General features: G+C 36.7%; 1 protein-coding gene across 1 annotated transcript; it reads right to left on the bottom strand.

Annotated features, from left to right (window-relative positions):
* Positions 1 to 3,541: 3,541 nt before the first annotated feature.
* Positions 3,542 to 26,306, bottom strand: LOC139465632 (tumor necrosis factor receptor superfamily member 16-like). The gene is made up of 5 exons (XM_071247334.1): positions 26,136 to 26,306; positions 15,706 to 16,213; positions 9,779 to 10,075; positions 8,059 to 8,178; positions 3,542 to 6,089 (listed from the first exon to the last, which is right to left on the bottom strand). The coding sequence occupies exons 1-5, from the start codon at positions 26,166 to 26,168 to the stop codon at positions 5,857 to 5,859; spliced, it is 1,191 nt and encodes a 396-aa protein (XP_071103435.1). The 5' UTR covers positions 26,169 to 26,306; the 3' UTR covers positions 3,542 to 5,856.
* Between the last annotated feature and the right edge of the window lie 199 nt (positions 26,307 to 26,505).

Below are 26,505 nucleotides of genomic sequence, written 5' to 3'. Positions count from 1 at the left end.
AAACTGGTTGTAGAATTTGTAGAATCTGATATTCACCTTCAACAATGCCAAGAAGATAAAAAAAGGTAATGATGGTAATACTCACAGCTATTATAATTATTAATAATTCCTGACATAATTTGTATAAGGAAATGTGAGACAGGTTGAAACTTGAGATTCAATCTGAAAAATGACCCTGTCCATAATTCTGACATATGGCCACTTCAAATGAATTTAATGATGTGGAGAAATTGTTGGAACAAAAATTAGAATATAAACATGTCCCTTGAGGAACATGCACTCATAATTTGTGATCTTCACCATATCCTGGTGTTCTCATTCAAATGATTATCTGCACCATAAAGCATTGTCCATGTGTAACCATGAGGAAAAAACACCAACCAACTATATTTTCATATTCAAATTAAGGAATTCGTTATACAAATTTGTATCAAATTCAACAAAAAATGACATTAATGTATTTAATCTGCTCAGCTAACAAATAATTAACTATTGTTATTATCAGACTAAAAGAAAAGTCAGGGAAATAGGAAGGGTTGTCCTTGTGTTGGTTTGTAAATCTTTAAGGAATTGGTTATTCTTTAGGGATAATGTCATAATTCTGGAATCTTTAACAGTTTAGGGGCAGACATTCTAGCCGTCATCTGGGTAATAGCAGAAATAGGATTGCACAGGCTCAATTAAATTCTTAATTTATCATTTGTATGCAGGATTATGACTTGGGAGAAAAATGATGGTTTTGACAACCAGTTTTAATTACCATTCCAAGCTCACTTTTCAACTTCCAAGTTAGCTCATGACAGATTGACATCAGTAGTTTCTGGTTTGTTTGACCCATTTTGTGAATCTTAACTTTACAGAAAAAAACTAAAACATCTTGGTTTGTTTCTATTTATCATCTTTTTGAAGACATTTCCTATGTGGGATTAACAACTGACATGACAGTTGGCCTGATATCAATGTTTTCTTAATATATGACTAATACTTAAAAGCTACAATGCCCTTTTCATAATCATAAGAAATCTCCACTAAAAGCAGGGTTGGATGTAAGATTCCATAATGTTAAATAGGACTGGCAATGGCATTCCTTGGTTTAATTGTTGAGATTTCCATTTCTTCTGATGGAAGATAAATCAAGTAACAAATTTTATTAAGTAAAGGAATTAATTATGCATATAAAGTTCTGTGTTTGAATTGTCAAGTAAAAGGTATCCATGGCAGAATATTTGATATGATCTGCTGGAACTGTGGGTTACTATAAGGGTAACGCTATTTTTCAGGGCATTATCATTTGCAGAAGCCCAAGGTCTTCCATTAAATGCCCGACGAAGGAGGGCAGTTGAAAAGAGCGAGGGTTTCTGCAAATGATAATGCCCTGAAAAATAGCGTTACCGTTATTATAGTTAAAATGGAATTTGTTATCAAATAAAAAGAAACAACAATATCGATTTTGAAACATTTACTGCAATCAACACGAATGTCACTGACCCACTTTTACAAATATGGAAACGTCATAGAACAAACCAGATGACGTCACTATTGAACGTTACGTCACCTATCCCTATCCTATGACGTCACCTAACAACAGTCGTGATAATGGCCCGTCGTCAAGTAATATGAGGGCATTATCAAGTTACAGTAGCCCGCTCATTTCTGATAACATGCGGCGTTTTTATGATAATTATATCCATTTTAGCTATAATGGAGAGTAAATTCTATATAGATACATACGTAACACTGTACCACCTATGGGAACTTGAGTTTTTTTTATATTCAGAGCAGATTAGTTATGTGGCTCCATTGCATAGTGCCCACCAGTGAGTGTTTATGGTCTAAGCTGCTCTCAGTAATGTCAGTGTGGCATAACATCAAGAAGGAATTCCACCAATGGTCATCATGGGAAACTACACACCATATGAAGGACAAATGTGTTTCCTAAAACAATACTTGAATGAATATAACCCTAAATCAGTGTAGAATATATACAGGTGGTCTTGACCTACAAGATCAACAACTAGAGAACAAGAATTTTCCAAAGCAGAAGTTAGTCCAATACCAACATTCAAATAACCATGTCTAGATTTCAACTAATGGCAGTGTTCTTTTGTAAAATAGAGAATAAAATAAGATGTGAGCTGAAAATGAAAGTCCTTTGTGGGGCAGAACGTGCAACTGTGGCAGATCATAGGTGATAAAGTGAGTATGGTTTCACACTGCTTTCAGCAATATTCCAGCAATATCACAGTGAGGGACACCAGAAATGGGCTTCACACATAGTACCCATGCGCAGGGATGTGAAATCTCCGCGGAAACGCGGAAAATCACGTTTTTTTAAAACAGTGGTCCTCGGAATACATCATCTTCCACGTATAAAAATAATATTTAAAAAAAAAACTACACTCCGAAAAATATGATCGAAAAAAGAGCTTTCACCAGCATAGGTTTTCGGACATCATACGTTTTCTGTCACGAATACTTGCACTATAACGTGGGGTGTGGCGTCACACAGAAATTGTAAATACTCAGAGTCAGCTGATGGCTTGTTTTTAAGATAAAGTTGTCTTTTAGCCTGTAAGTGAATGAGATGGGGATATATGTTGTATTAATGTCTTATGTTTGCAATGAAGTTTTGTTTTTTTCATCAAAAGGTAAGTACAAGGTAAGTTTTTTTCAATATGCTTCAACATGGGGAAAGGGTCAGACATAGCACGCTTGTGACAGTTGTCCTTGTGTCTGGGGGATGGGGGTTGAAGTTTATGGCAGTATTGCTCCAAGACCTGGCGGGTAGCCAGGTGCGCGTAAGCTATGCCCGATTTTTTAAAAGTACTGATTTAACTTCGAAATTTTACTGCATCTGTCATCTTGTTTATTTGACTTATTGACTTTTGCCATTGACTTATTACATTTCTTGGTGTGGATGTTGTTCAAACTGCACGAAATTGCTTAAAATGCAATCAAATGTTTTAAAAATTTCTGGGGGGGCATGCCTAGACTTTTCCTCTTTTTTTCGTGAAAACCTGCTCACATCCCTGCATGTGGGAAATCGAACCGGGTTGCTTGGCATGACCAGCAAACACTTTAAACACTAGGCTACCCTACTGCCCCTGATATCATAAGTATGCATGATATTGAGTGGTCCTAAGTTAGCAGAAATTAGCATAATTATCAGAAAGTTGGTTCATCAAATCTTTGGAAAGCATCATTCACCAATTCATATTTACATGTAAGCTACAGAGTATGCAGTAATCAGACTTTGTATTCACTGTAAAATATAATGGCATAGAGTTCTTTTGTAAAACAGAGAATAAAATAAGATGGGAGCTGAAAATGAATGTCCTTTGCAGGACAGAACTTGAAACTGTGCCAGCCGGAGAGCCACAACTCCAGAGTTTGGTTTGGTGTTGATGGAGTCGTACAGTAGAGGTTTCTTGTGGTTACTGAATTTGCTTGTCCTTTTTGTTTTGATTTATTACGTTATCATGCAATCCAGCACATTACAAACAACAACTAGAAATTTATGATGAGGATTTTATTATCTCATACAATCCATTATAATAATCAAATACATAAATATTCCTTCTGAAAAATGGTGTAATACAATGAGTCACTATAAACAATGTCATGACCTCCAGTTTAGGGTATCTTGTTAAACACATTCTCAAAATAGTTGTAAATGCTTGAAACAAATATAAAAGGGTTTGATTCATAAAACCAGCATTGTCTATGTATCAATGATAACTTGTTTTTTTAGGTTATTATAGAAAATAACATACAAAAAAAAATTGACATCTGCCCCAGGTCAGCTTGAATAATCATTGTGCTATTAGTCTAAATACCTTGACATTTGACAATAATTGCTAAGGTACAACCTAAGCTCAAAACACTTGTATTCAGGCATTCCACTGTTTATAATCATTGCATTTTCATTAAACTTTCTTTAATTGTTGAGTCTTATGACATGGTACCTGAGAGAAATTAAACATACAAATTGCTGCGAATTTGATTACTGAACCCTTGAGTGTAAACCAATCATTGAGCATAAGACACAGCCTTTGATCTTGAAATAGCCACTTACAGCTTGTCTTCATTCCTATATCAACTTTGATTTGAATCCACCTGAGAAAACAGTGTAATCAACAACATTGCATTTTGTCATGAAGATGCAGACATTTAGCCCCATTTGAACTGGAAGATCACTCTTGGCTGAATATTCTTTACAGTAACTCACATGAGAATGACTTTGAACAATGTGTGCTGTGTAACAAGAAATACCCTTGTATTGTTAAAACAGATTATGTCTTGACAATGATTTGATATCCTATCATGTCCATACATGTGCCTTGACGCCAATATCAAAGTTACTGGGAGATATATATATATACACACAGACAGTGACAGATGAGACAGCAAGGTACAAACAATTATTTAATGTCACAGGAAGACACTACTGGCAGACTTTTAATCCTTATTGGATGAAAATATGCAGCTTTTTCTGGGATAAAGGGACCAATAATATGTGAACATTATCTCAAAATCTTTAACTCATATGCAGTAAATTCATTTTTTATAACATTTACAATTAAAAGGACCTCAACAAAATCAAAGGTAAAAGAAGAATATTGATTGTATATTTTGAACAATTGGATAACTTTGAAAGGCACACAGATTCTGAGAACATTTTTGAAATTCTCTTCCTACCAGTGAACGTGTGAATAGAATGAAGGAATGACTGATTGCATCCTGTTGTGGTAACAGTTATGAGAAGATGAAAGGTGAAATTAAAGTCTGTTCATATCACATGTATGGATATCATATATATCAAACCTCATTCTCATTAAACAGTGACATATTGCCACATTTATACAGACATCGCAAAGAATATGATGTCAATAAGTATCCATGCATGTCAAAATGACATCACAAGCAATGACAATATTCCCACACAGAAATGTTTTGAAATATTTACATCAATCTCAATGTCGCTATATCACAAAGTCTTGACGAAAAATGTCATCACACTGATGAGATTCATGTAACATTCACATTAATCCAAAGAATGCAAGTCACAAAGTTCTGTAATTCAAGATGTTGGTGCCATATGCTGAAATGTGAAAATGTCCTTTTTTAAAGGCAAACTTTTGTCAACACGAGATAACTATGTTACTACATGAAGACATAACGACAATGATATATACATCGTATTTCACACAGCTGTCACTGTATAATTCTGTTATCACAACGTTGTTCCATTCAATCTTGTCCCTCCTTGACAAGTGGGTTTTTTTCAGACACGCAGGTGTCTTCTTTGACAAGTATTGTCTAAGTCCAAGTTGTATTCAGCACAACAAATGTCACATAATGGAATTATATTCCAGTGGTAAGATATCACATATGTGAATACATTATCTTCATAACAGATCAGTTCATATCAGAGAACGTCACTATCAGTTTACATATATCAGAAGTACCATGTGAATTTAGTTAACAATTACTTTTTTGAAACTTACTTTGACCTGAATAATTTTTTCACCTACCACTGAAAAGAGATATCAAAATTATGCACCTGGGTAAGAAAACCACACTGATAATTGTAAAAATAAGTGCTGGCAAAGGAAACCCTATTAATGAGCAACATCACTAATAATATGCAAATCATTATCAAAAAGGGACATGATAGCTTCACAGTCTCAAATAGAAAAAGATTATTTATGCTAAATGCGATGAAGCTTCAATACAGCAATCTGACTATCATTGTTATCTGTTATGAACTGATCTCCTTTGAACTGACAAAATGTCCAAGCAGCACAGGTCCAGAAGAGATCTTGATGATATTGCAAACATCCCCCATGTTTCCAGCTATAACACAAAATGCTGAGGATTGTTCATATTCAATGGTTGGAGTTCAGTGGAATCTGCGATGTGCATGCTTCGTAAAACGTCAAGACGACCAATATTTTTCAGAGCTTGGATCAAAACACCCACTGTTGCAGCATCACTTTTGCTCCATTCTTGAATCATGTGTCGCATTGGAATAACAGAATCTTGCTTTGACTTGGATTCAAAGCCAGATATTTTTCTACTGTTGAATCCTGAAATAATATTGGAATAAGTTTAAAGATAGTAAACATTACTATATGCCTAGACAAAAGTATAAACCAGACAATATATAAAAGTATCTTCTACACATTATCTTGGGATCGGTTCAACATTTACCACAAGAAATCATTTGTTAAAGAGAAATGTAGGCCTTAAAATGTCTTCCATGGCTTGAATAATAAAAAACTCTCCATCTTTTGATTCATCAATGTGTTTTGTTCAGTTTGAATTTTGTACTAATACATCCCCCAAACTATATCTAACCAACTTATTTAATAAATAGCCATTAACCTGTAAGGGACTAAGAGGTAAAACATATATTTTCTGGATGTTAAATGTAGTTTAGTTGATCACATGTTTTTCAAAGATCAAAGATGATACCACAGTTTACATAGGCACAAAAAAAATTCAGTATTTCAAAAGCTAATTAAAAAATGATTGCATTGATCTCTTCCTTTCACGAATACACTGCAGGGATGCACTGTTTCCTTTGTCAAGTCTCTGCTCATGGAAAACCTAACGCACACTGAGCTTTGATCAACAATATCTGTTCAACATAAATTAGATTTTACATTCATTCTTTCTTTACATTCAGACATTCATACATTGATAAACATGACAGAAATGGATCACACGATCTGTTGTAGTTTGTAATATTTAAAGTTGTAGTTTTTCACGTCTAATTGTCTCTGCGTCGACTCATAACCTGAATAGCCTAATCTCTATGGCTCAACCCAGCCGAGACTTTCAATAATTTTATTGCCCTAAACTTCTAAAAGCCTATGGATATTAAAGTAAACAATGCGGAAGATATTGAATAGACTATATTTTTATGATTCTAACTAAGCTCAGCGAAGTCTTTCATTTAGATGAACACAAAACCATCTGTCGGATAGAGCAAGGTGAGTGGTCAGGCTTGGATACCTTGATTGTGTTTCAGTTAAACAAGTCCTACAGGAAAGTTGATTTACTACAGAAAAAGTTGCTGTGCCATTTGTTTTTCCTTAATTTAAGAGCTTGAAATATGCTTAAGAATGATTTCTTCATAAAAAGTAAGAAAACTTCTAAGCATAAGGAACAAATTTACTGATCAATATCAGACAATGAATGGATAGGGATTGTATTTTGCATTTTTTCACAAAACATATTTCCATATAATTTGATATGTATCATCAACAGTCTTCTAATAAGGATTGAGTGAATAAACATATTCAAAATATCAGAATTTCAAACATTGCTTTGAACTGCCTTATAGTGAGGGACATGAAGACTGTGAAGTCAGGGTGGTGGAGAGAAGAGCCATAAGTCTGTCAGGAGGTGAAGCGAATAGCTAAAAGGCAAGTCAGTGACACTCCTGCCTTTAGAAGTAGTTTTATTGCCTGTTGCCTGAAGCTGCCATGGATCAAAGACTAGCTGCATACACTTACATACATAGGAGTTTTCTGTTGAGGAATGAGTACAGACTTGAGTGATGTTAGATTAGCATTCAGTATATCCAAAGTGAGGCCAGACATTGTGGATAAAAACAGACCTTTTTGTAACAATAACTGCTTTGGTCAACAGTTTAGGAAACTGTTTATATCTCAGTAGGTGAATGTAATGTGTGTCCTTTCAGAAAGATTAACTTATTATTTTACTCCTATTAACTCTCAAGTTTCATCAAATGATTAACTTCTACTGACCTCAGCTTGACTGATGTCACTTATGGTTCCTTCATCATTATTGAGCCATGAAATTTAGCATTAACTAAGAAAGTGAGCTAAATGGATGCAACAGAATAACCCCTCATTAAAAGTCATTTGTATTTTTAATCAATTGTATTAAGCATGAATGATAAGCACATGACCTACATTCAAAAGCATGGTGGCATTAGCAAAGCTGATTGATTGGTAATAGTTGAAGGGTTTTATAACTGTAAGGTTGTTGAGAAATGTTTTGGCTACCAACACTTGGTATACATACCTATTTCCTTCGCAAGCCCTCTCCATTCTATTTGACTTGCACTCTGAGAGAAACACCGCTCCAGTTCCCTTTTCTTAGCTTGTGGCAGGTCTCGTATCCTAGTCGCACATGTTACAATGGCTGCAAACAAAAATAGGCATATATACACTTAATGCTTTACCACAAAAGCTAATATTTATACAATTAGCTAGCAGTCATAATAGATGTGTATCTTGTTGTATGAGCAACACTAACATGCAGACTGACCCTTCTAGCATAGCAAGAAGTTACATTATCTACAAAATATTTCATTTGGATTAGTTGGTTCTTAATTGTAAATCTAATCAGAAATTAAAATGTGAATATGATTATGCCAAAGAAACTCCTTCCATATTTCCCTTTCCTTTGAGTCTTCTTTTATCTTTTTTGTAGCATGGTTATTAGCTACTTTGAAACACTTTCTTGCCCTTAGAACATCCTTTGATGTGCTGATAATTTAAACATCCCCTTTACACTAAAATAGATTCATTAGTCATCAGATATCACATTCATCCATATCATAATTCCTCCACTGTTCAGTGAATCTTTCTTTTCATTTCTTTTATTCTCAAGATTACATAATCAATACACTCCTTCCATCCATTACAGAATCAATGGCAATAATTTCTGCAGTGAAGCCAAGCTCTAATCCTAGTGACACATACCCATAACCCTTCCTCAAACTACACCTACTTCAAATTTTATGACATGATTTTATTTCTAAGCAGGGGAGGCAACCCTGCTATCTGACAATACGAGTCGCTCTGTTTGGAAGTGGACAACCCCACTCACACATTTAATGGCACATGAAAGAATGTACATTATCGATTAGTGGCAACATTCTCCGCTTTTTGTCAGTAGCTAGGAGTAATTGATAATATCACAAGAGGCGAGTGTTAGTTCGCCTATTGAGTCCCTTTGAAGTAGAGAGCAGTCAGTTTTATACCACTTTGATCACCAAACTCTACATGCATAAAGTTTTAATTCATTGCCACTGTGGATTCATCAAAGATTGTGTTATAGCTCTGACATCAGTTGTCGGGGACAAAAATTTCGCTGCGAGCTGTCGATTCACCATTGATGCCTGTATGATGTCCTTTATCAAATTCATATACATACACCTAAAAGATTGAACACAACTTTTCTGTGCTTGAGATGTGTCTCTAGGAGATAGCCTACAGGTTCAAATGGGAACAACCAAGTGGGGCTTATTCACAATGAGGGTAATGTGTTCCTTAGGCACTTGGTTAGAGGGGCAATAAAAGCTGGGAGGTGTTTTACATTACTTTAACTGGATGGATTTTGCAACTTGACTACTGACGCAAACACAATCAGACCTGTTTTCTAAATGTCATTATTTTTTAAAAAAAAAGAGTGAAATCCATGGCTACATTCTTTAAATAACTGCAAAAGTAGCACTGATGCATGATGGAATATCCATAGTCAAAAATACTTATTCTAATGTGATTAGGCAAACTAATCAACAAAATGGGTCTTTTAGGGACACAACTCTCCAGATTCAAACAAATAAAATCACTGTTTCTAATTTTTGACTACCTTTCATTGCATTTCTTGATATCTATCTTAATTTATTACTTCTTTTACATCTATCCAAACTTAGCATCAGCCAAAGTTGTCTTGGCACTTCCACCCAGGGAGATATCAGACTAATATTATAACAGAGAGAGGTAAATGGACTTACCACAATTAGTTCCCTTTTGCTGATGTTCAACTTCCACATAAATCCCACTGTCTCCACCTGAAGCTTTAGAGTATTCAACATCCTCATGAGGCTCTCGTACAAGACGCTTTTCCTTCATTCTGCGATAGTGAACAAGAATAACGTATCCCAGAAGTCCAACCACCACAGCTCCAAGAATTGCACAGTATAAAGGAATGATATCAATATCCTTTTCCCGAGGCTTGTGTTCTTTCTGGATGGTGTGCTCATTAGGGATGTGATATTTACCCCCTGGGTTTGTGCTGTAGATAGGTACACCTGAAAACAATAATAAAGATGTTGATCCCACAGAATATCATAAACATGTACACACACAAACCTTGTTTATAGTTAGGGCATCATCCATGCATGTAGTCCTATAAAACTTACTGGATACATCATAGAAATTAATGAAATATTTAGGCATTAGTATGACAATAATCTTCTTTTATACATTCATTTGATATTATCATATTTGAAGGATTTATTTACAACTGGATATTTTATGACTGAGGTAATAGCAACCTGTCTTTAGCATGTTCAGAGAAATTTCTTACCCCTGTAATGATCATATTCACCATTCCTATCATACCACCTATAAACCTTGACTAAAACTGCAAATTCAATTCACATGGAATGTGCTTTAATCATCTTCCAACCAAAGTTTAATCTGTCGCGGAACTGCTGCCATGTATAAGGATATAGACTCATTAAAGATGAACTCAGCTGGACTAATGCTGCTAATCTTGCCCATATAAACTTCAATCTGCATAAAAACGGTCAAAATGTGTATGAACCTTTTGCGTGAGGGCAAATGAGAGATGAACATAGTTGCCTTCAAAGAGGGTAGTTTAATGATCCTGACGGCTTTTTAGTTTCAGTACAGCTGATTATAACATAGCCACATCTAACACAGATTCTGCAAGATCATACACACGGATTCATAACTCCTCCTTTAAGTTAGGGATAATTACAAAACAGCTGACAACTATCAACAAGATTACGAGCAGGGAATAAAAACCCTCGTCTTTGGGGGAAATTCCTTTGCTCCCTTCCATGTCATAAAACAGGCAAATGAGGTGGGTAAAGTATGATGGCTTCCGCACCAACGTTGTTACAGTCCCTACAAACAGGCTGTATACATCACGCCTATCATATCTTACAAATAACGCCTGCATATTATGCCAAAAAATCATATAAAAAGTGCTTCCCAGGTACGAACCCTGCTCATGATGGATACTGTTTTACACATAATTAGCAAAACTGAAAATCGTACAGAATTATCTCTTTTCCAGATCCTTTGACATGAGTTTTTACTATTTTCTCAATTACAAATGGTCAAATAGGACTGTTATTAATATACAAGGTGTAACAAATACCACTTTGCTTAATTTTGTTCAGAGTAATTACATGAAGATTACTTTGCATCTTCTCCTAAAAGTGCTGCAGTCATAAATTACAAGTCCTAAAATTTCTTGAGCTTAAAGAGTGATTCTTGTTCTGAATATTGCATAATTCACACATAGAAATAGTCAAAATTAGTTTTCTGGAATATGTTGTTATAGTGAAAGTATTATCCAAAATGGCCGCCAAGATGAACTGGCAACCAAACAGCTGTGTTGAGGGAAAGATTCTCATCATAATAAATGCAACACGCCAGCGGAAAATCACTGCCTTTTCAAAAGCATACTGTTTTCTCTGACTAGCAATAAATTTTGAGATTATTTTTGCACATGTGAGCATGAAAGAAAGCAAGTTAGTTTGCCAGGGGCCATATATGGTCTAGATATCAAACGCAAGCTTCACTGGGTTGAATGTCTAAAACTACAGTGAATAAACCTACACCAAAACTTAACTACTTTGTGTATTTTTGCAGTGCCAATGCTGAATGATTTCAACAAACTACAAAGTTTTCAAAATGTGTCATTAAGCCAAGATCATACCACCCATTTCAATATGAAATGATAGTGATATTCTTATGTTGTACTGAAATGTTTTTGATTTTCCAAGTGCGCAAGTTTCCATAACAATCTCACAAAGCACACTTTCATCAAAGGTTCCCTGTGAAAGCCTTCCATAAATCATTAAATTCAAATGAGACAATATTTTGCATATATTTGAACATGCAAGTTGTACATGTGACAAACCACCTTTTTAAGCATGAAAGGGAACCTTTGAAGTTTATCAGAATGTTCTTTTGCCCTTTGTGAGGTAATTCAAGACTATTCCATGATAACTTGATATAATTCTGAATAGTCCTCAAACAAACAGAACAGAAAGCTTTCTGTCTCTTGAGTATTGATGATGCCAAACATTTTAATTGCTTTAAACATTCTTAAAAAATGTTTAATCTAAAAGTGAGCATGTGCTCATCAACAGATAGTTTGATGAAAGGAATGCTTCTTTTGATATTTTTAACATGTTACCTCTTAAGACCTGTTTATTAAAATGTCTAATGCATTTAAATATCTTCATTGATGCTTAATAGTGATTTTTGCTGCAGTCTCTTTTGGTAATACGTTTTTCAAACATCAAAGGGAAGTTCAAGCAGCACATGCTCATTTGACAAAACTGCTTCAAATGTGAGCATTAACTGTATCAATGTATATTTAGCATATATATTAAGTTATCAATTTTGCAGAAAAATGAAAAAACAATTCATAGGATTGTTGTATTTCAGAAAGTCATGGCTACCAATTATCTTGAATTTTCAAATTGTGCACAATTTAACTCTGGCCTATTCCTGACCTGCTATAATGTCGTAATTGAGCAAATTTTACGAGCTTGCATAAAACTGATCCCAATGTGTTTGATACATGACGACATTAAAGCCAAAAGGGAGTTTACAACTCTCTAGAGACGATTCTCATAACGCTTTATGAATTCAAATATATCACACATTTCTACAGTTAGTACCAACAGTCTATGTTATCATTCATACGGTGCTTTGAACTTGTTTTTTAACGACACATATAAAGTGCTACAAATTCTATAATGCCTGGATCAATCAATATTATGCATGATGCAAAATGTTATCCAACGCCTAAAATGTAGCATTTGCACGACTCATCTACAATATTACGCCCATCCCCCACCATACCTAATTAATAGCCATTATTTGGTTTAGGGCTAAGAGCGGGGTGGTCCTAATTCTGCCGTCTTTCTCCTTTCATACAGTTTCAAAGGGAAATTGTCTTTGATCATGGCTCTGGTGCAAATGTGAACATCGGTAAAATATTGTTGAGTTTGATCTCGCTAACTTTCCGAAGCCCGTAGAGGCGATCACGGACATTGATGATGTAATTATGCTCTAATGAAATCAACGTCCTGAGGGGAATCTCTCGTAGAATTGGATCTAACATTACAAAGAGCTATTTCAAAGGAAAGCTGTTGTTTTATGTAATTTGGGGATGGAGTGATTTCAGTGGGATTCCTTTGTTTTATGTAATTGGAAGACAAGAGCCGACTGCTCTCTACAATAAACGCAAAAACGTTGCCCACAAAAATGTCAGATGTTCAATTCGTGTTTTGAAGTTCTTTCAGATGCTTTTTGTTGCGGCATTATTTTTTCACTAAGGGAAAGATTGATGGGTAGGGAATCGCGGGGCTGTCAGCCATTTTCTTTGTGTTGTCAAACATTGAGGATCAGTTTAATTCCATACCAACTTTCCACTACCAGTAATAACATGATATTTAACTTCAGATGCCGTGCAAAGTTTCTGTTCCAGTTATAAGATGATATTCAACTACTTGTTTAGTTTTGCCTTCCTTATAGCAGTTATAACATGATATATACTGATAATTTATTTTTTTGTTATTATACATATATGTAGCATGGAATATAATATTACTACATCTTATTGTAGCAGCAATCTCCAACAGCTTAGTCAGAGCATGTTAACAAAGTTCCCATTTCAAAGGTTCTGCAAGATCTGTGAAGTATCTTTGAAAAGATCACTTGAATTGATATTCCTTTTATGTTAAGAGATAAACACTTTGTCTTGAGAGTATACTATTTGCCTAATCACAAGCTGTTGCCAGGGTATCTTATTGATTTAGAAATGAGTTTTATCACGTTTTTGTTGGGTAAACATAATCAACCATGTGCACAGATGTAACAGTGACAGGTGAATAAACATTTTTTTTCTAATAGGGCAAACTGTTGAAATATACCTTCCTTAAACCCTGAGGAATAAGATTTGCTGAAAGTAAATTGACATTCAACTATGTACATCCAAATAAACTTAACCTTCATATCATCATCATTACAAATTAATGCTCATGGAAAACATGCAACTAATTCTATCATTATCTACTTACACTGAATGGGAATTCACTTCTTTCTTGCTAGCTGCATGGGTAATCATCATAGATATTAAATTGTCAACAACTAGTGCCCTAAGCATCATATTAACAAAAACAATTTATATTCAAATGAAATTAATTATTTATTTCCTTTGCAGAAATGATTCTGATTTCATGTTGTTTCACTGGACTGTATTCTATGTATTTTAAGAAAAGACAGGATTTGACAAGTTAAGGACCAATGCTAACAAAATGATACCCTTTTGTGCTGTTAAATAGAGAAAACATTCTCTCCAAAAATCTCTCTAACAAAAAGATGGAAATTATGTTTTGGCTCTGACTTTGAACTAATATTTAACTGCGCTATCTCATAAGCTATTGGCAATGTTTTGTCAATGTTGAATTTCCAATCATCTGTGATAATTTGACTCAATTCTGGTCAAAGCCCAAAGTGAAACTAGTTGTGTGAAATAATGTGATTGTGTCCTCCATGTTCTTCTCTTCCACAGGACTGTGTGAAAGACGTTAAGACAGCTCTTTCACTGCTAAATGCTATTCCCCTTTGACTTGTTTAGAAACAGGTGCCTTAGAGACACACTCTAATCCTTTAGATGTTCGCACTGAATGAAACTTTCCTTTTCCTTTGGTTCATGAAAAGGGACTTGGCCCTTTTGGAAAGTTGATGATCGTTTTCTTTCGAAAAAAACCCTAAGCATTTGTTTGTTTAGTTTATTTGCGCTTGGGAATTACAATATTATCATTCTGTCTGTTGATTCAATTTGTCCTTTGTCATAAAACTTGGAGAAAAGACCTAACAGAATGTTTGCAGAGCCAACTATCGTATTACACTCTTTGGAGTCCCCTGAGTGTGGATATACTCCATGGCAGGTTGCGGGGGGGGGGGGGGGGGAAGAGGAGAGAGAGAGAGAGGAGGATTATTGGAAACATTGAAAAGAAGATGTCTGTTTTTTTTGTCAAAGATGATATGGAATACTTTTTAGTATTTTCAGATCATGCTAAATAGGGTTTGTGCTTGATATGTGTCCATTTATGTCATGTCATTGACATCGAATGAAGCAGTGTATTATCAAGCTTTCAACAATATTGACAAAACTGGTTCTTGTGCCCTATAAAGCTGGGTGTGGCGAGTGAGCATATTATCCACTATGCTACCCAAGCATATATATACAGATAAATTTGCTTCCTGATATAATTATTCAAAGATTTATGTACATTACTGAAAATACAATTTATGTCAACCATGCATAAGTTTTTTTGTCTCTAGGCATCACAACAGTGCCATGTTGATCTGTAGCTCACCTGATTTGATATGTGTTACATTATAAATCATTATATATTAATGAATGTGTTATATTATGAATCATTATACATTAATGAATGTGTTATATTATAAATCACTTTTTTTTAGTTAAAAGTTAAAGAGAGAGATGAATTGCATTTTTCATCTCATTTTAGACCTGAATAAAATATTTCATGACATAGCAAGTATGGTTGCTTTATTTCTTTCAATTAACTATAAATCATTTCGGATCAGAATTGTTTCGTCTGTTTCTTGAGGTATTAGACAATGTTTTGTTACTTACTTAGACATATTGTATCCTGGGATGGCGAGCATGTCTGCAGCATCTTCTGGTCACTGGAGCAAACTGTGCATGGTTGACATTTTTCAGTGAAACTGATTTCACGAGCAAATGTTCCATTTGGACAAGAGTCACACACTGAATTCTGGTTAAGGCTGCACTGCACTGAGATTCCCCAGCCTCCTGGGCAAATTTCACAAGCCTTACACTCTCCAGTGTCTAAAGAAAAGAAATATTCTGATGCACATTCGCACACAGTGTCATGAGTAGTATTGCATTGTGATTTCACAAATGCATCCTTTGGGCACTTGGTGCAGTTCAGACAAGGCTGAGAGTGACTTGGGTGTGGTGAATAGGTACTTCCCTCTGCACACTGTTCACATGAGGTGTTATTTACAACAGTACACTGCTGAGTAGCCCCAGACCCTGCCGGGCATCTTGTACAACACTGTTGTCCATTTAAGTCATACTCATCTTTCTCACAAGCACATTGCACCATGACCTGGCAACACTGAAATAAAAGAAAGACATATGTGAAATCTTAAAAGCATTTCTACATTAAAACAAGTAAAAATTAAAAATATGATACCGAAAAAAATGACACAAATTAAGTTGACATTTATAACAAATTTATACTGTAAGTATAGTACTGAGTGATCATTCAAAAGTCAGTTAAGAAGAGTCATCAGATCCTCCAGAAGATACAATTTTTTTCATACCTTGCACACTACTTGAATCCTATTCTTATAGATCATACATGCATAACTACTCATTCATTCAAACATTCATTCATTCCAAATTCAGACTTCTTTTTTCCTTAAAGTTTTTGTTGAAAGACATCTTTCATCACCTGTAACCTATTGTACAGTGCTTTTGGGGAACATTCTTCTGTTAAAGGTTAAAATTTGTAATGAACTTTAATTAAATGTCCCCAGCTGATATTCCCTATAAGGAAGCTGGCTTAATCCTGGTTTTCACCATGATAAATGATATCTATGAAATCACAACAACAAAAAAACATTCATAATATTTTTTTTAAATTAAGGATGAGAATTTTGACAACAGAACATGATTTGCCATCAGGGCTCTGCTCATAACTGGTGACCCCAGAAAACCCTTTCAAGCAGCCTTTCATGGCTGGCCATAAAACATACCAACACATCAAAATTATCATGTTAGGATCTGTGTCCGTAGCATTTACAGCAAATTATCGCACTTGTGTTAGAGCCCTGGTTAATTCAAAGTTGGACCTATAAATCAGAGATGAAACTAGAATATCTGTGTAAAATGACAGTTATGCAGGACAAGGGTCTTTGTATCACAAGCTATGAAATACAACTTTTGATTCTGAATTCGTCACTGCCTGGTTGTGTTCTCTCCTGCAGAGTTGAACCTATCCATCTTTGACCTCAGTCCTTCAGAAGCATCCGACCATACTCACCTTACCAGAAGTTTGTACAGATAAAATGTAAATAGTTCTTATTTGCCTCAAAATAAAATCATGTTCCTGAGATGAAACATTCAACAAATATATATTGGTCTATCCCCTTTATATGAAACCCGAAATTTAATTAAATAACACATTTTCCAACAAACACTTGAACCAAGTCAAAATACATAATTAGCTTCAGAGAAATGGAAATCCAACATAACAATTTGAATAAATCAGTAAATGTCTAATTATAAAGGATAACTGAATTAAGAAGAGAAGAAGTCATTGAATGAATAACCAAACAACCAACTCCAACCAAGCATGACTGAGAACTACTCCAACTACCAAGTGAGTTTGTTCCTGTAATACCTGTATTCTGCGATCTAATCCCCTCTTTGTGCTGCTCAACCCCTCTTAACATAAGAACCCCCTTCAAACATTGTCCCTGTCTGTATTCATAGCTCCACCCCTCTCTCTCTACACACACACACTCCTGTCACAATTCCCACATGGGTATATGAAAACCAACTGAAACCTTTAGACCTATTAATGTTCTTTAAATTTAGATTGTCAAATACAGCCAAGCTCATTTCATCAAGGAAATACAAATCCATAGTTAGAATTTAATATTAACGAATTTGTGAAGGATTTGTTATAGAGGGGGTGAAAAATTACTGTGTCAACCCTCTTCTTTGTGTTATTCTCCATGTTTCTCAATGACACAATGTTCTCAAATATTAATATTCTAATTCTAACTAATGAACCTACAACTGAACCCTCAACCCCATAATAAACAAGGGATGACCAGATGGAAGCATGGAAGTTTATGTCACAGGTATAATATCAAAATATATTCGTAAGTGGAAAATACATAAACTAATTTCTACAAACACTACTTCCCACAACTGGCACACTCAACGACGTTATGGCATTAATACTACAGCATAATTATGTTTATCTTTGCTGATAAATATTTTCTGCTGTCCCTTTGAAGACAGACTTTTGTTGGCTGATGAAAATGAAATATGACGTCACGGATAAAACAAATCCTGCTTTGTAAATAAGTATAGCTTGCATAATTTCTTTCTTCGGGTTCGTCATTCTATGAATCTGAAACAACAAGCCCAGATCATTGCTCATCAGCAATATCAAAATAGCTATTTTCCCGAAATGGCTTTCATTAATGATCAAAGCTAGAGAAAAGATGGTGGTTTTGATCACGGCTCATTGACATAGCGGACTCCCATTAACTGTCAACCATAAAATTTCGCACTCTCCCGCCAAAGGCTACTTTGTCATCGCAATTAGCATCGGAGTGGACTGTGCCCTCGCGATTAGAAGAGTCAAAGACACCGTCCGATTGCTATCTCGGTTGTACTAGCAAATTGTCTGGCCATTTGACCCTCCATTTAAACACACTGCAGTTATCAGAAAGACTAGATAAATCCTTTATGGTCGAACTGATCAATTAGCTTGGGTCACTTCTTCTTTGATGAGAACGTACACATACAGTTCAAGCAGACGATCGTTGCACGGAGTACACATGCGCAATCAGACCAATCAACTTCCGACAGCGCGTGTTCAAGTCAAATTCGATGCATGTGGTTATATCGTTCGCTGTATGGAGAATTGGTTAGTCGCTGTAGGCGGAAGCCAGCGCTTTGATATGAATTTTACGACACATTCGTAATTGAAAACTGATTTTAGTACTCCGTGCTTCGTGAAAGAAGTGCAAAATTAAATGATTTCACATTCATGCTAAATATAACTGAAGGGATATTCTTTGTCCGAGCGTTGCGTGAAACAGGTCCGATATTAAACCATGCTGGAGAGGGATTTTCGGGCGTAGCATTTAATGTTACCATCAGGCATTCAAATGGTGTGATTTTATGACAATGTGAACTAAAACATCAAACGTAACATCGGGTCTACGGCTACAAACAGGATGTATATGTTTAAAAACTTACAATTCCTTTCGTTTCAGAGATAAAATGTACAAAATATCCTACAGGACCACTTAAGCTCGGAAAAAGACAACACCCACTTGGTTTGAGTTATGTATCACTCAAGAGGTTGACAGTTGCCGGCCCCGCGGTACATAGAGGAACTAAGTGTGATTCAAATTAATGCCACTCACGTGCATTCAAGGGAGTTCCACATTAATGTAACGCCATTTTTCAATACGTTATTTTCTCTATCGACCTTAGGTGATCAAACACTGTATACTTAACGTGTAACATCTCTTCCTAAATGTTTTGGTGACAGCTCCTCGGGCAAAATAACTTAATTGCTTACAAATTGAACTTCTTGACCAAACAATTTAATTGTTCACATTTGACCTGGATTAAATCGTACGATGTTATCGTACTTTACACCAGATGAATTTCTTTCCATTATCTCAACACCTTGCAACCCCAGTGACAAGTTCCATTCTAAGCCCCGGGGTATGTTCAGACATATACGAGCAGCGCCCAATAAACGCCACGATATTAAATTTTGAAACACATTGTCTCTCATGGGTTGAAGTGTTACTCCTTGATCCACCCTCGGGAAAGGGGTTAGTGGGGGGGGGGGGGGGGGGGGGGGGTAATTATATTTATTTGAATGACAAATGTGTGATCTGATGTGTCACAACTTGGTCGTTGAGAACTGACCCAGTAATCAACAAGTGATGGCGGGTGATCTAAGTTAGTTTTTACTGGTTACCGTGAAGATGCCATTTAGTGTTCAGTTGACAAGAGTTTGACAGCAGTAGGTTCCTTCTTGACAAATACTCTCTAATTGAACACAATGGAACACGACCGTAGTGTCCCAATAACGTTAAATCATCTCTATTTAGCCGCAACAAACATCGCACAAGCGTAACGATGTTACGCTGCAATGACAACAACTGACATTGTCGCTGGATGGCCGTTGGCGTAGTTGTGTGTATAACATTCAATGTTTGCCGGACCGCCGCTCTAAACAGCTGTTTATGCACCTTCAAAGCAAATTTAACGATGTTCTCTACAACTTGCTTTCACAGATTGTTCATCGACCAACGAACGCATCCGACATTACGCGAGGCCCTGTATGGGTTGGTAAAACAAAGCTATATATATAATTTCATCCAAAGGGTCCCAATTTTCAAACCTTCACATGTAAAGGGTCTTGGAAGGAACCAAATTATTAAACTTACAAAAAATCGGAAGTCTAAAATTTAATGTCGACCTGAACCGATCGCAATTAATGAACATATTTAACAAACTCAGATGGCCGTCGCTTCACCGTCTCGTACCATCCCAGGAGCCCCAATTGCAACTTTGATCTAACCGCCCATTGTCTCGGAGTTAAAATGACAGCGTGGGATGACATGGAGTCTAATTTAGTTTATAGATTCAGTGTTCGTCCCTTTATCCCTTGGTAAACCAATGAGTTAGAACAAGACTCCGCGTATCCCCTCAGAGACAGAGGTGGACCACCTGACCGTATAATAAATTAAATAACTTAGTTTACGAGAGGCTAATAAGTTGGGTTTTTTTAAAGAAAGGAGTTTAATTACAACCTCCGTATTTGCGACATACGCTCACGTACCCCGAATTTCTCTTTGTGAATGTACCATTGTGCACCTAAATGACATTGTCCTAAATACTAGGACATTTTCAGAACCGTATCCAATCAGTACAACTACCTGTCTAGAATACACACAGCCGCTTGTTTTGTCCGTGGTGCAAGAAGGTACTAGGTATCCGTTGTCTGCAGTTAACTATAGAACTGTTGTGAGTGCAACAACACATACTTAATGCGTCCAACCACTCTCTTACAATTACCATGCATGTGACGCTCCCAACAAAACAAGATCGTATAAGTCCTTTCTACCAACCCTTTCTTGGTGTCTCTCAGTTACAACCTCGACAGTCAGTGGCACCGAGGTAAAATACCCCTTAGCCTATTCGTGTCTGCATCTCTTATTATGCTTTCTATTAGCCGTCTTCTCTTGGACAAGTCAGGTTCAACATAAAGTCTCTGTATATCCTAATTTGAACCATTGCCTCTTAACCAATTAAAATTATTCCATAGTGTCTGTATGCCATGATAATATGGACCGTCATCTCTTAAATAAATCAGGTTCATGTTGTAACGGGTGTGGTATGCCAAACCAGGTCCCCAAACCCTACGACAGCATCTTCTTCCAAGTACACCGACATCGACCTTTTCTTTGTGAACGTCCATCCCCTCATTCCCCGATTCAGGAAAACAGGGCTACCCAATCCCTTAGTGTCCTTCTATTTTAACATCAGTTGCATGGACACCACTCCTTCAGCAATCGTCCCCCTCTTCAGCCCTCTTGCCCACCCCCCACCCCCCCCACCCCCATTGTTGCCCACCCACTGAAGAATGACAAAGCCAGATGTCCAAGAACTGATCAATTAGAGCCAACTTGCTATCCGGCCATAAACTTGCCGTAACAATTGGAATGAGTTTGATATGTCCTGCTATGCTGGGACGACGTTATAAAACGGGGCAATAATTGATACAAGAATATCCCATCGTCTCGCCCCGCTGCCACAAAGATGCGGGCAATGGAAACTGCCTTTGTTGGGTATTATTCAAGAAATTTTATCACATCGCAACAATGGTTCTAAATATGTCTTTCAATCGGATTGGTAAAGAGGGAGAAAATACTAAAAAGGTGATATTAATGACATTTCCTTTTCCTGTCGATTACAAAGCCTTAATGATCACATGTCTTGTAATTAGCCATGCCAGAAGGTTTTTTAAGTTTAGCGGTTTATTCAGAAAGTTACCCAAGTGCAACCATTAGATAAGCAAGTTTCGTTCTGCTTCATAAAGTACACATGTCTAAACAATATCGTACTATAGGTTTTGTCCCTCACTGAAAGTATTTGCTTGTTACTGTGTCAAATATTCTGGCAGCTCTGGCAGACCGGTTAAAGTGGAGCTCTTAAGTCAATTCAATTTACTTTTAAAGGGTGATCAATTTGAGCAGCTGATGGGATGAGTATCTTCAGAAAAAAATCAAGTTTGTACAACTTTTTCTCAATATTTACCTTCATAATGATAGATTAACAGTTGAAAAGATTGCGATACCGTTGCGTTTGAAGGCGAGTTTATTAGTCGCCCGAATGACGGTATTTTACGATATTGCTCAGATTAAAGTTAACTGATCTGCTTTGAAGACAGCACTACTTCATCTCCGAGTGCAAGATGGCGATGTTTGAGAATTATGAATGTTGAGAAATGGTGACCTCACGCACGGCAGCCATGTTTGTCAGGAGAACGGCGGCGGGGTGTGTGTTGACACTGAGGCTGATCGGCAGTAGTCTTATAGCCCTCAAACAGTGTATAAATCCCCCGGGAGCACTTTAAAAGAAGCCACATCTCTACTTTCTTCGGGCCCAACTACACCAGTGTGTACACGGTCTTAAACAGGGTTACAAACCACATTCAGGAATGTGGTAGCTCTGTCGTCTGTTTGCGATGGCGATGACGGTTGCCCTGAAGATATTACTCCCCTTATCAGGCGGTCCGAACCTCAAGGGCTATAAAGTACAACGCTTAGGAAGATTTAGTCCTTAATTCCGGGATATGCTTCCAAGTACACTTTCCGTGAATGTCAGATCGTCATATGAATGGACGCGGCAAGGCAGATCTCTTGTCTACTGATAACTGTATTGGTGTCGGTAAGATGGATAACGGTCATTGATGTCAATGATATTGGCCATTGGTGTGATGCAATACCAGGTTAGCTAAGAGTAATTTGACCTGGAAACAGTTTATGACGAAAATTTGAAACCATTATTGATTTGTATAAATCTGAAGGGGGTAATTCTTGTTACAGTAATCCCTTAAAAGGTGTGTGTAGAAAAAATGGCTTTACGTTTGTTCTAATGAATAGATTCAGTTGAAATAATGCAATTGGGTACAGAGATTCGTGACGAATATTGTTTGAAATACGGAGAATACTCGTTATGCGTGGCATTGTTTCCAGCGTGAATCTCTGATCTCTGTTAGAACGGCATTGAACGATCGTTGACTTTGGTTGTAAAATCATTTCAAAGGGATCATTTACGTATAAGAGCAGACTTCAAAGGTATTCGAATCGATAGTTGATGAACAGATTTCGCAGACGTCAATACTTATTTTCGCCTTCAATGCTGGATTGTCCGGAGGCTATTCATTCTGAATTTGTTTGTTTATTTTGAATATTTCCTAGAGCAAAATGTGTGTGTTTAGTTGCTTTGCTTCAGGGAGATACAATTTATCAACGCGAAAGCATGTCACGTTTTCGACCGATGTGCAAGGCAGACGACAAAACAGCGACACTTAGAGGCAAACTGCTTCAGCAGACGACACGGTTTACATGTTAATGTTTTTGTACATCTCATATGATAAATCCAAAATTGTCAATGCAAACTGATTTTACCGCTTTTGTATTTAGAACACGTTTTCTGTTTATATCTAAAGTTGCCACATAACCAAAAACCATAAGGACATATTCGCCCTCTTGTCTGATACACACCAAATAATTGCCAACCAGTCCTCACACTAAAACCACAGCACCGAAAGACCCTTGTTTGTAAATGGATAATATCTAGAATATAATCATTAAAGATAATGATACAAATAGCCACGATAGCATACGTGGACAAATTAACACTGTCAGGCGGCATGACCAGACCTTCGTCTATGACAAACCAACATTAACTTTGCACCAATGGTTTGTTCACATCTGTGATACACGTATCTGTCTTTTATAACCAAGTTTTTCACGATCACTTTTACCGGACCAGGACCCATCAATTTTCTAGCTGACAATCTCCCACCATAAACTATCTTAGACCGTCACACGGTAGGCGAGTCGCTCAAGTGAAACATCACCGGCATGACTGACTACAGACAGGCTACATACCGACTTCGTATCTGCCAATATAGCGCCCTCCCTGCTCCCTATACATCACAGAATGGCCCACTGATATGTGAATGTCATACACCAGATTTTCTGTTTTTGCATGTGTATCCCACATATGCTTGTATCTGTATTTTATATATGCTTGTATGTGTGTGTCTTATATGCTTGTGTGTGTGTCGTATATGCTTGTAAGTGGGTCCCATATGCTTGTATGTGTCCTATATACTTGTGTTTGTCCTATATGCGTGTGTGTCCTATATCATATGTGCTTGTATGTGTTCTATATACTTGTGTGTGTGATCTATATACTTGTATGTGTCCTATATGCTTGTGTGTCCTTTATGCTTGTATGTTTCCTATATGCTTGTGTGTGTGTGTGTCCCATATGCTTGTATGTGTCCTATATGCTTGTATGTGTCATATATGCTTGTTAGTGTTCCATATGCTTGTGTGTCGTATATGCTTGTGTGTGTCGTATATGCTTGTATGTGTCGTACATGCTTGTATGTGTCCCATATGCTTGTGTGTGTCGTATATGCTTGTATGTGTCCTATTTGCTTGTGTGTGTCCCATATGCTTGTGTGTGTCCCATATGCTTGTATGTGCATATTTTCATCATTTTTATCGGATAATTGGCATGTAGTTACTTATTCGATTTATCTATCTGTGTTTTATCTTCTCAATTTTGATGTATATTCTGAATTCCTTATCCTGATAATATATAAGTTATTTAATTTGATCTCAATTAATTAACTGATAAATAGAAGATGTATTATGTAGATAGATGTGTTACCAATATGCTTTGTCCAATTTGAATAAGTGAAATCCAATCGTGAAAACCTTCTGCAAAGACCGGGGATACGAGAGTGACAAGTGTTGCATTCGGTTGCTGCATGTCTCGATGTATATTTCACACATTGTGACAATTGTGACGTCGCGTCAGCGGAATGCAAACTGTCACTAAGCTCCATGTTGGTCCCAGGTGTGCCCGCTAATTAACGACATGGTCACGGTTAATTAGACTAAGTACTTACTACTGCATGTGCCATATGATGTTGGTTGCAGGCGTATATTACAAATTGAATGAAATCCATGTCAGGTCAGAATGAGTTATTTCACCTGTCACCCACGCATCTCACTCAATTTCACTCGATACGTTCACACCTGACTGTGATACATATTCAATATATGAAATCGGAATACCGGTATAAAATAAACTACTTTTACCTTGAATAATGTGTGTAAATATATATCGGTAAATAACTATTGACTAGAATAATACAGGTCAACTGTTATATACAGAAGGTTGTCTAACGTACGAAAACGTACGACTTGACCTCTACTTGTTCTTATGATGTTTAGCCGACACTTCAATAACTCTTCAAACGGCTCCACTGTGTCAACCGAGGGTTATTGACAACTTGCGTTCACGCTCACAGGGGGATTTGTGAGGACACCGACATACTACACTCGGATAGAGGGAAAGAAGGAGGGAGAAACGAAGGAGGGACGAGAAGATTTGATTTGGCAACCTTATCCTCCCGTAATTCCGACCTCGTGTCAATCATACTTATATTTAATTGCATGTATAAGCATTGATTACTTTTTGAATATGGTGACTGTATTAACGTTAATATGTGCTAAACGACCATTGATACCTGTTTCGAAAGTTTCCTAAGGTGGATCGATATTGGATGCTATAAAGCTGACCTGCTGGTTGTATCATTGACTGGTTTCAGAATAACGCGAGAATGTTAAATTAAGGTAAATAGTTACATAAACCCTCCATATCTGTAATAAACCGACACGAATCGCGAACGTTTAAAGTTTAGGAAAGTTTGACGAATCTATGTAAAATCACAACAACAAAATATGGTAAATGATTCACATGTATATCTGACGTAAATGGGCATGAGAAATAATAGTAAATGCAAACATATTTTAGTTAGAACAGAAATATTAAGCGAAAAGGAAAGCTTGATTGAGGTTTCCCACGTTGGGACCTCCCCGTGCCCCCCGTTATAGCGCGCGTGTTTTCCCTACAGGCGAAGACAGATACAGTGTTGACTGTGGGTTTGTTTTACTCACCACGATCACAGCCAGGAAACAGATCCAAGACATGTTGACAGATCGCACTTGACAGTCAGACACACAATATGCTTGTAGTAAATTCCTTGCGCTGCAACCAAGTATATAGGGACGCGAGTTGAACTGACACGCGTTGTTGTAGAGCTCAACCGCTACATCTCAACACACGGGCCTCACTGCGGCAACTGTCACTCAATGCATCTCGTGTCAGTTTCAAGGCAGGATCGATCTGCTCTCTGATTGGCTGAGCGAGAGGTGACAGTGATTTATACCTTTGTAAGTAGTGGCTCCATGAGCCATATATGGGTAGTCTTTATTTACACTAAGCACATGGTAGGACTGTCGGCGTCTTTTGAAGATTGGATAAGTG

The sequence above is a fragment of the Haliotis cracherodii genome, unplaced genomic scaffold (assembly GCF_022045235.1).
Source record: "Haliotis cracherodii isolate W230 unplaced genomic scaffold, xgHalCrac1.p SCAF_18, whole genome shotgun sequence".
NCBI classification, from domain to species: Eukaryota; Metazoa; Mollusca; class Gastropoda; order Lepetellida; family Haliotidae; genus Haliotis; species Haliotis cracherodii.
The sequence above is the reverse complement of the archived record's forward strand: the minus strand, read 5'-3'. Positions and strand labels throughout refer to the sequence as shown.

Excerpts from the sequence above, each read along its gene's own strand:
- LOC139465632 (XM_071247334.1), bottom strand. The coding sequence starts at position 26,168 with ATGTCTTGGATCTGTTTCCTGGCTGTGATCGTG. Across the intron at positions 16,214-26,135 it reads GTTTCCTGGCTGTGATCGTG|TGTTGCCAGGTCATGGTGCA; the intron begins GTGAGTAAAACA and ends CTTTTATTTCAG. Across the intron at positions 10,076-15,705 it reads CCAGGATACAATATGTCTAA|GTGTACCTATCTACAGCACA; the intron begins GTAAGTAACAAA and ends TATTGTTTTCAG.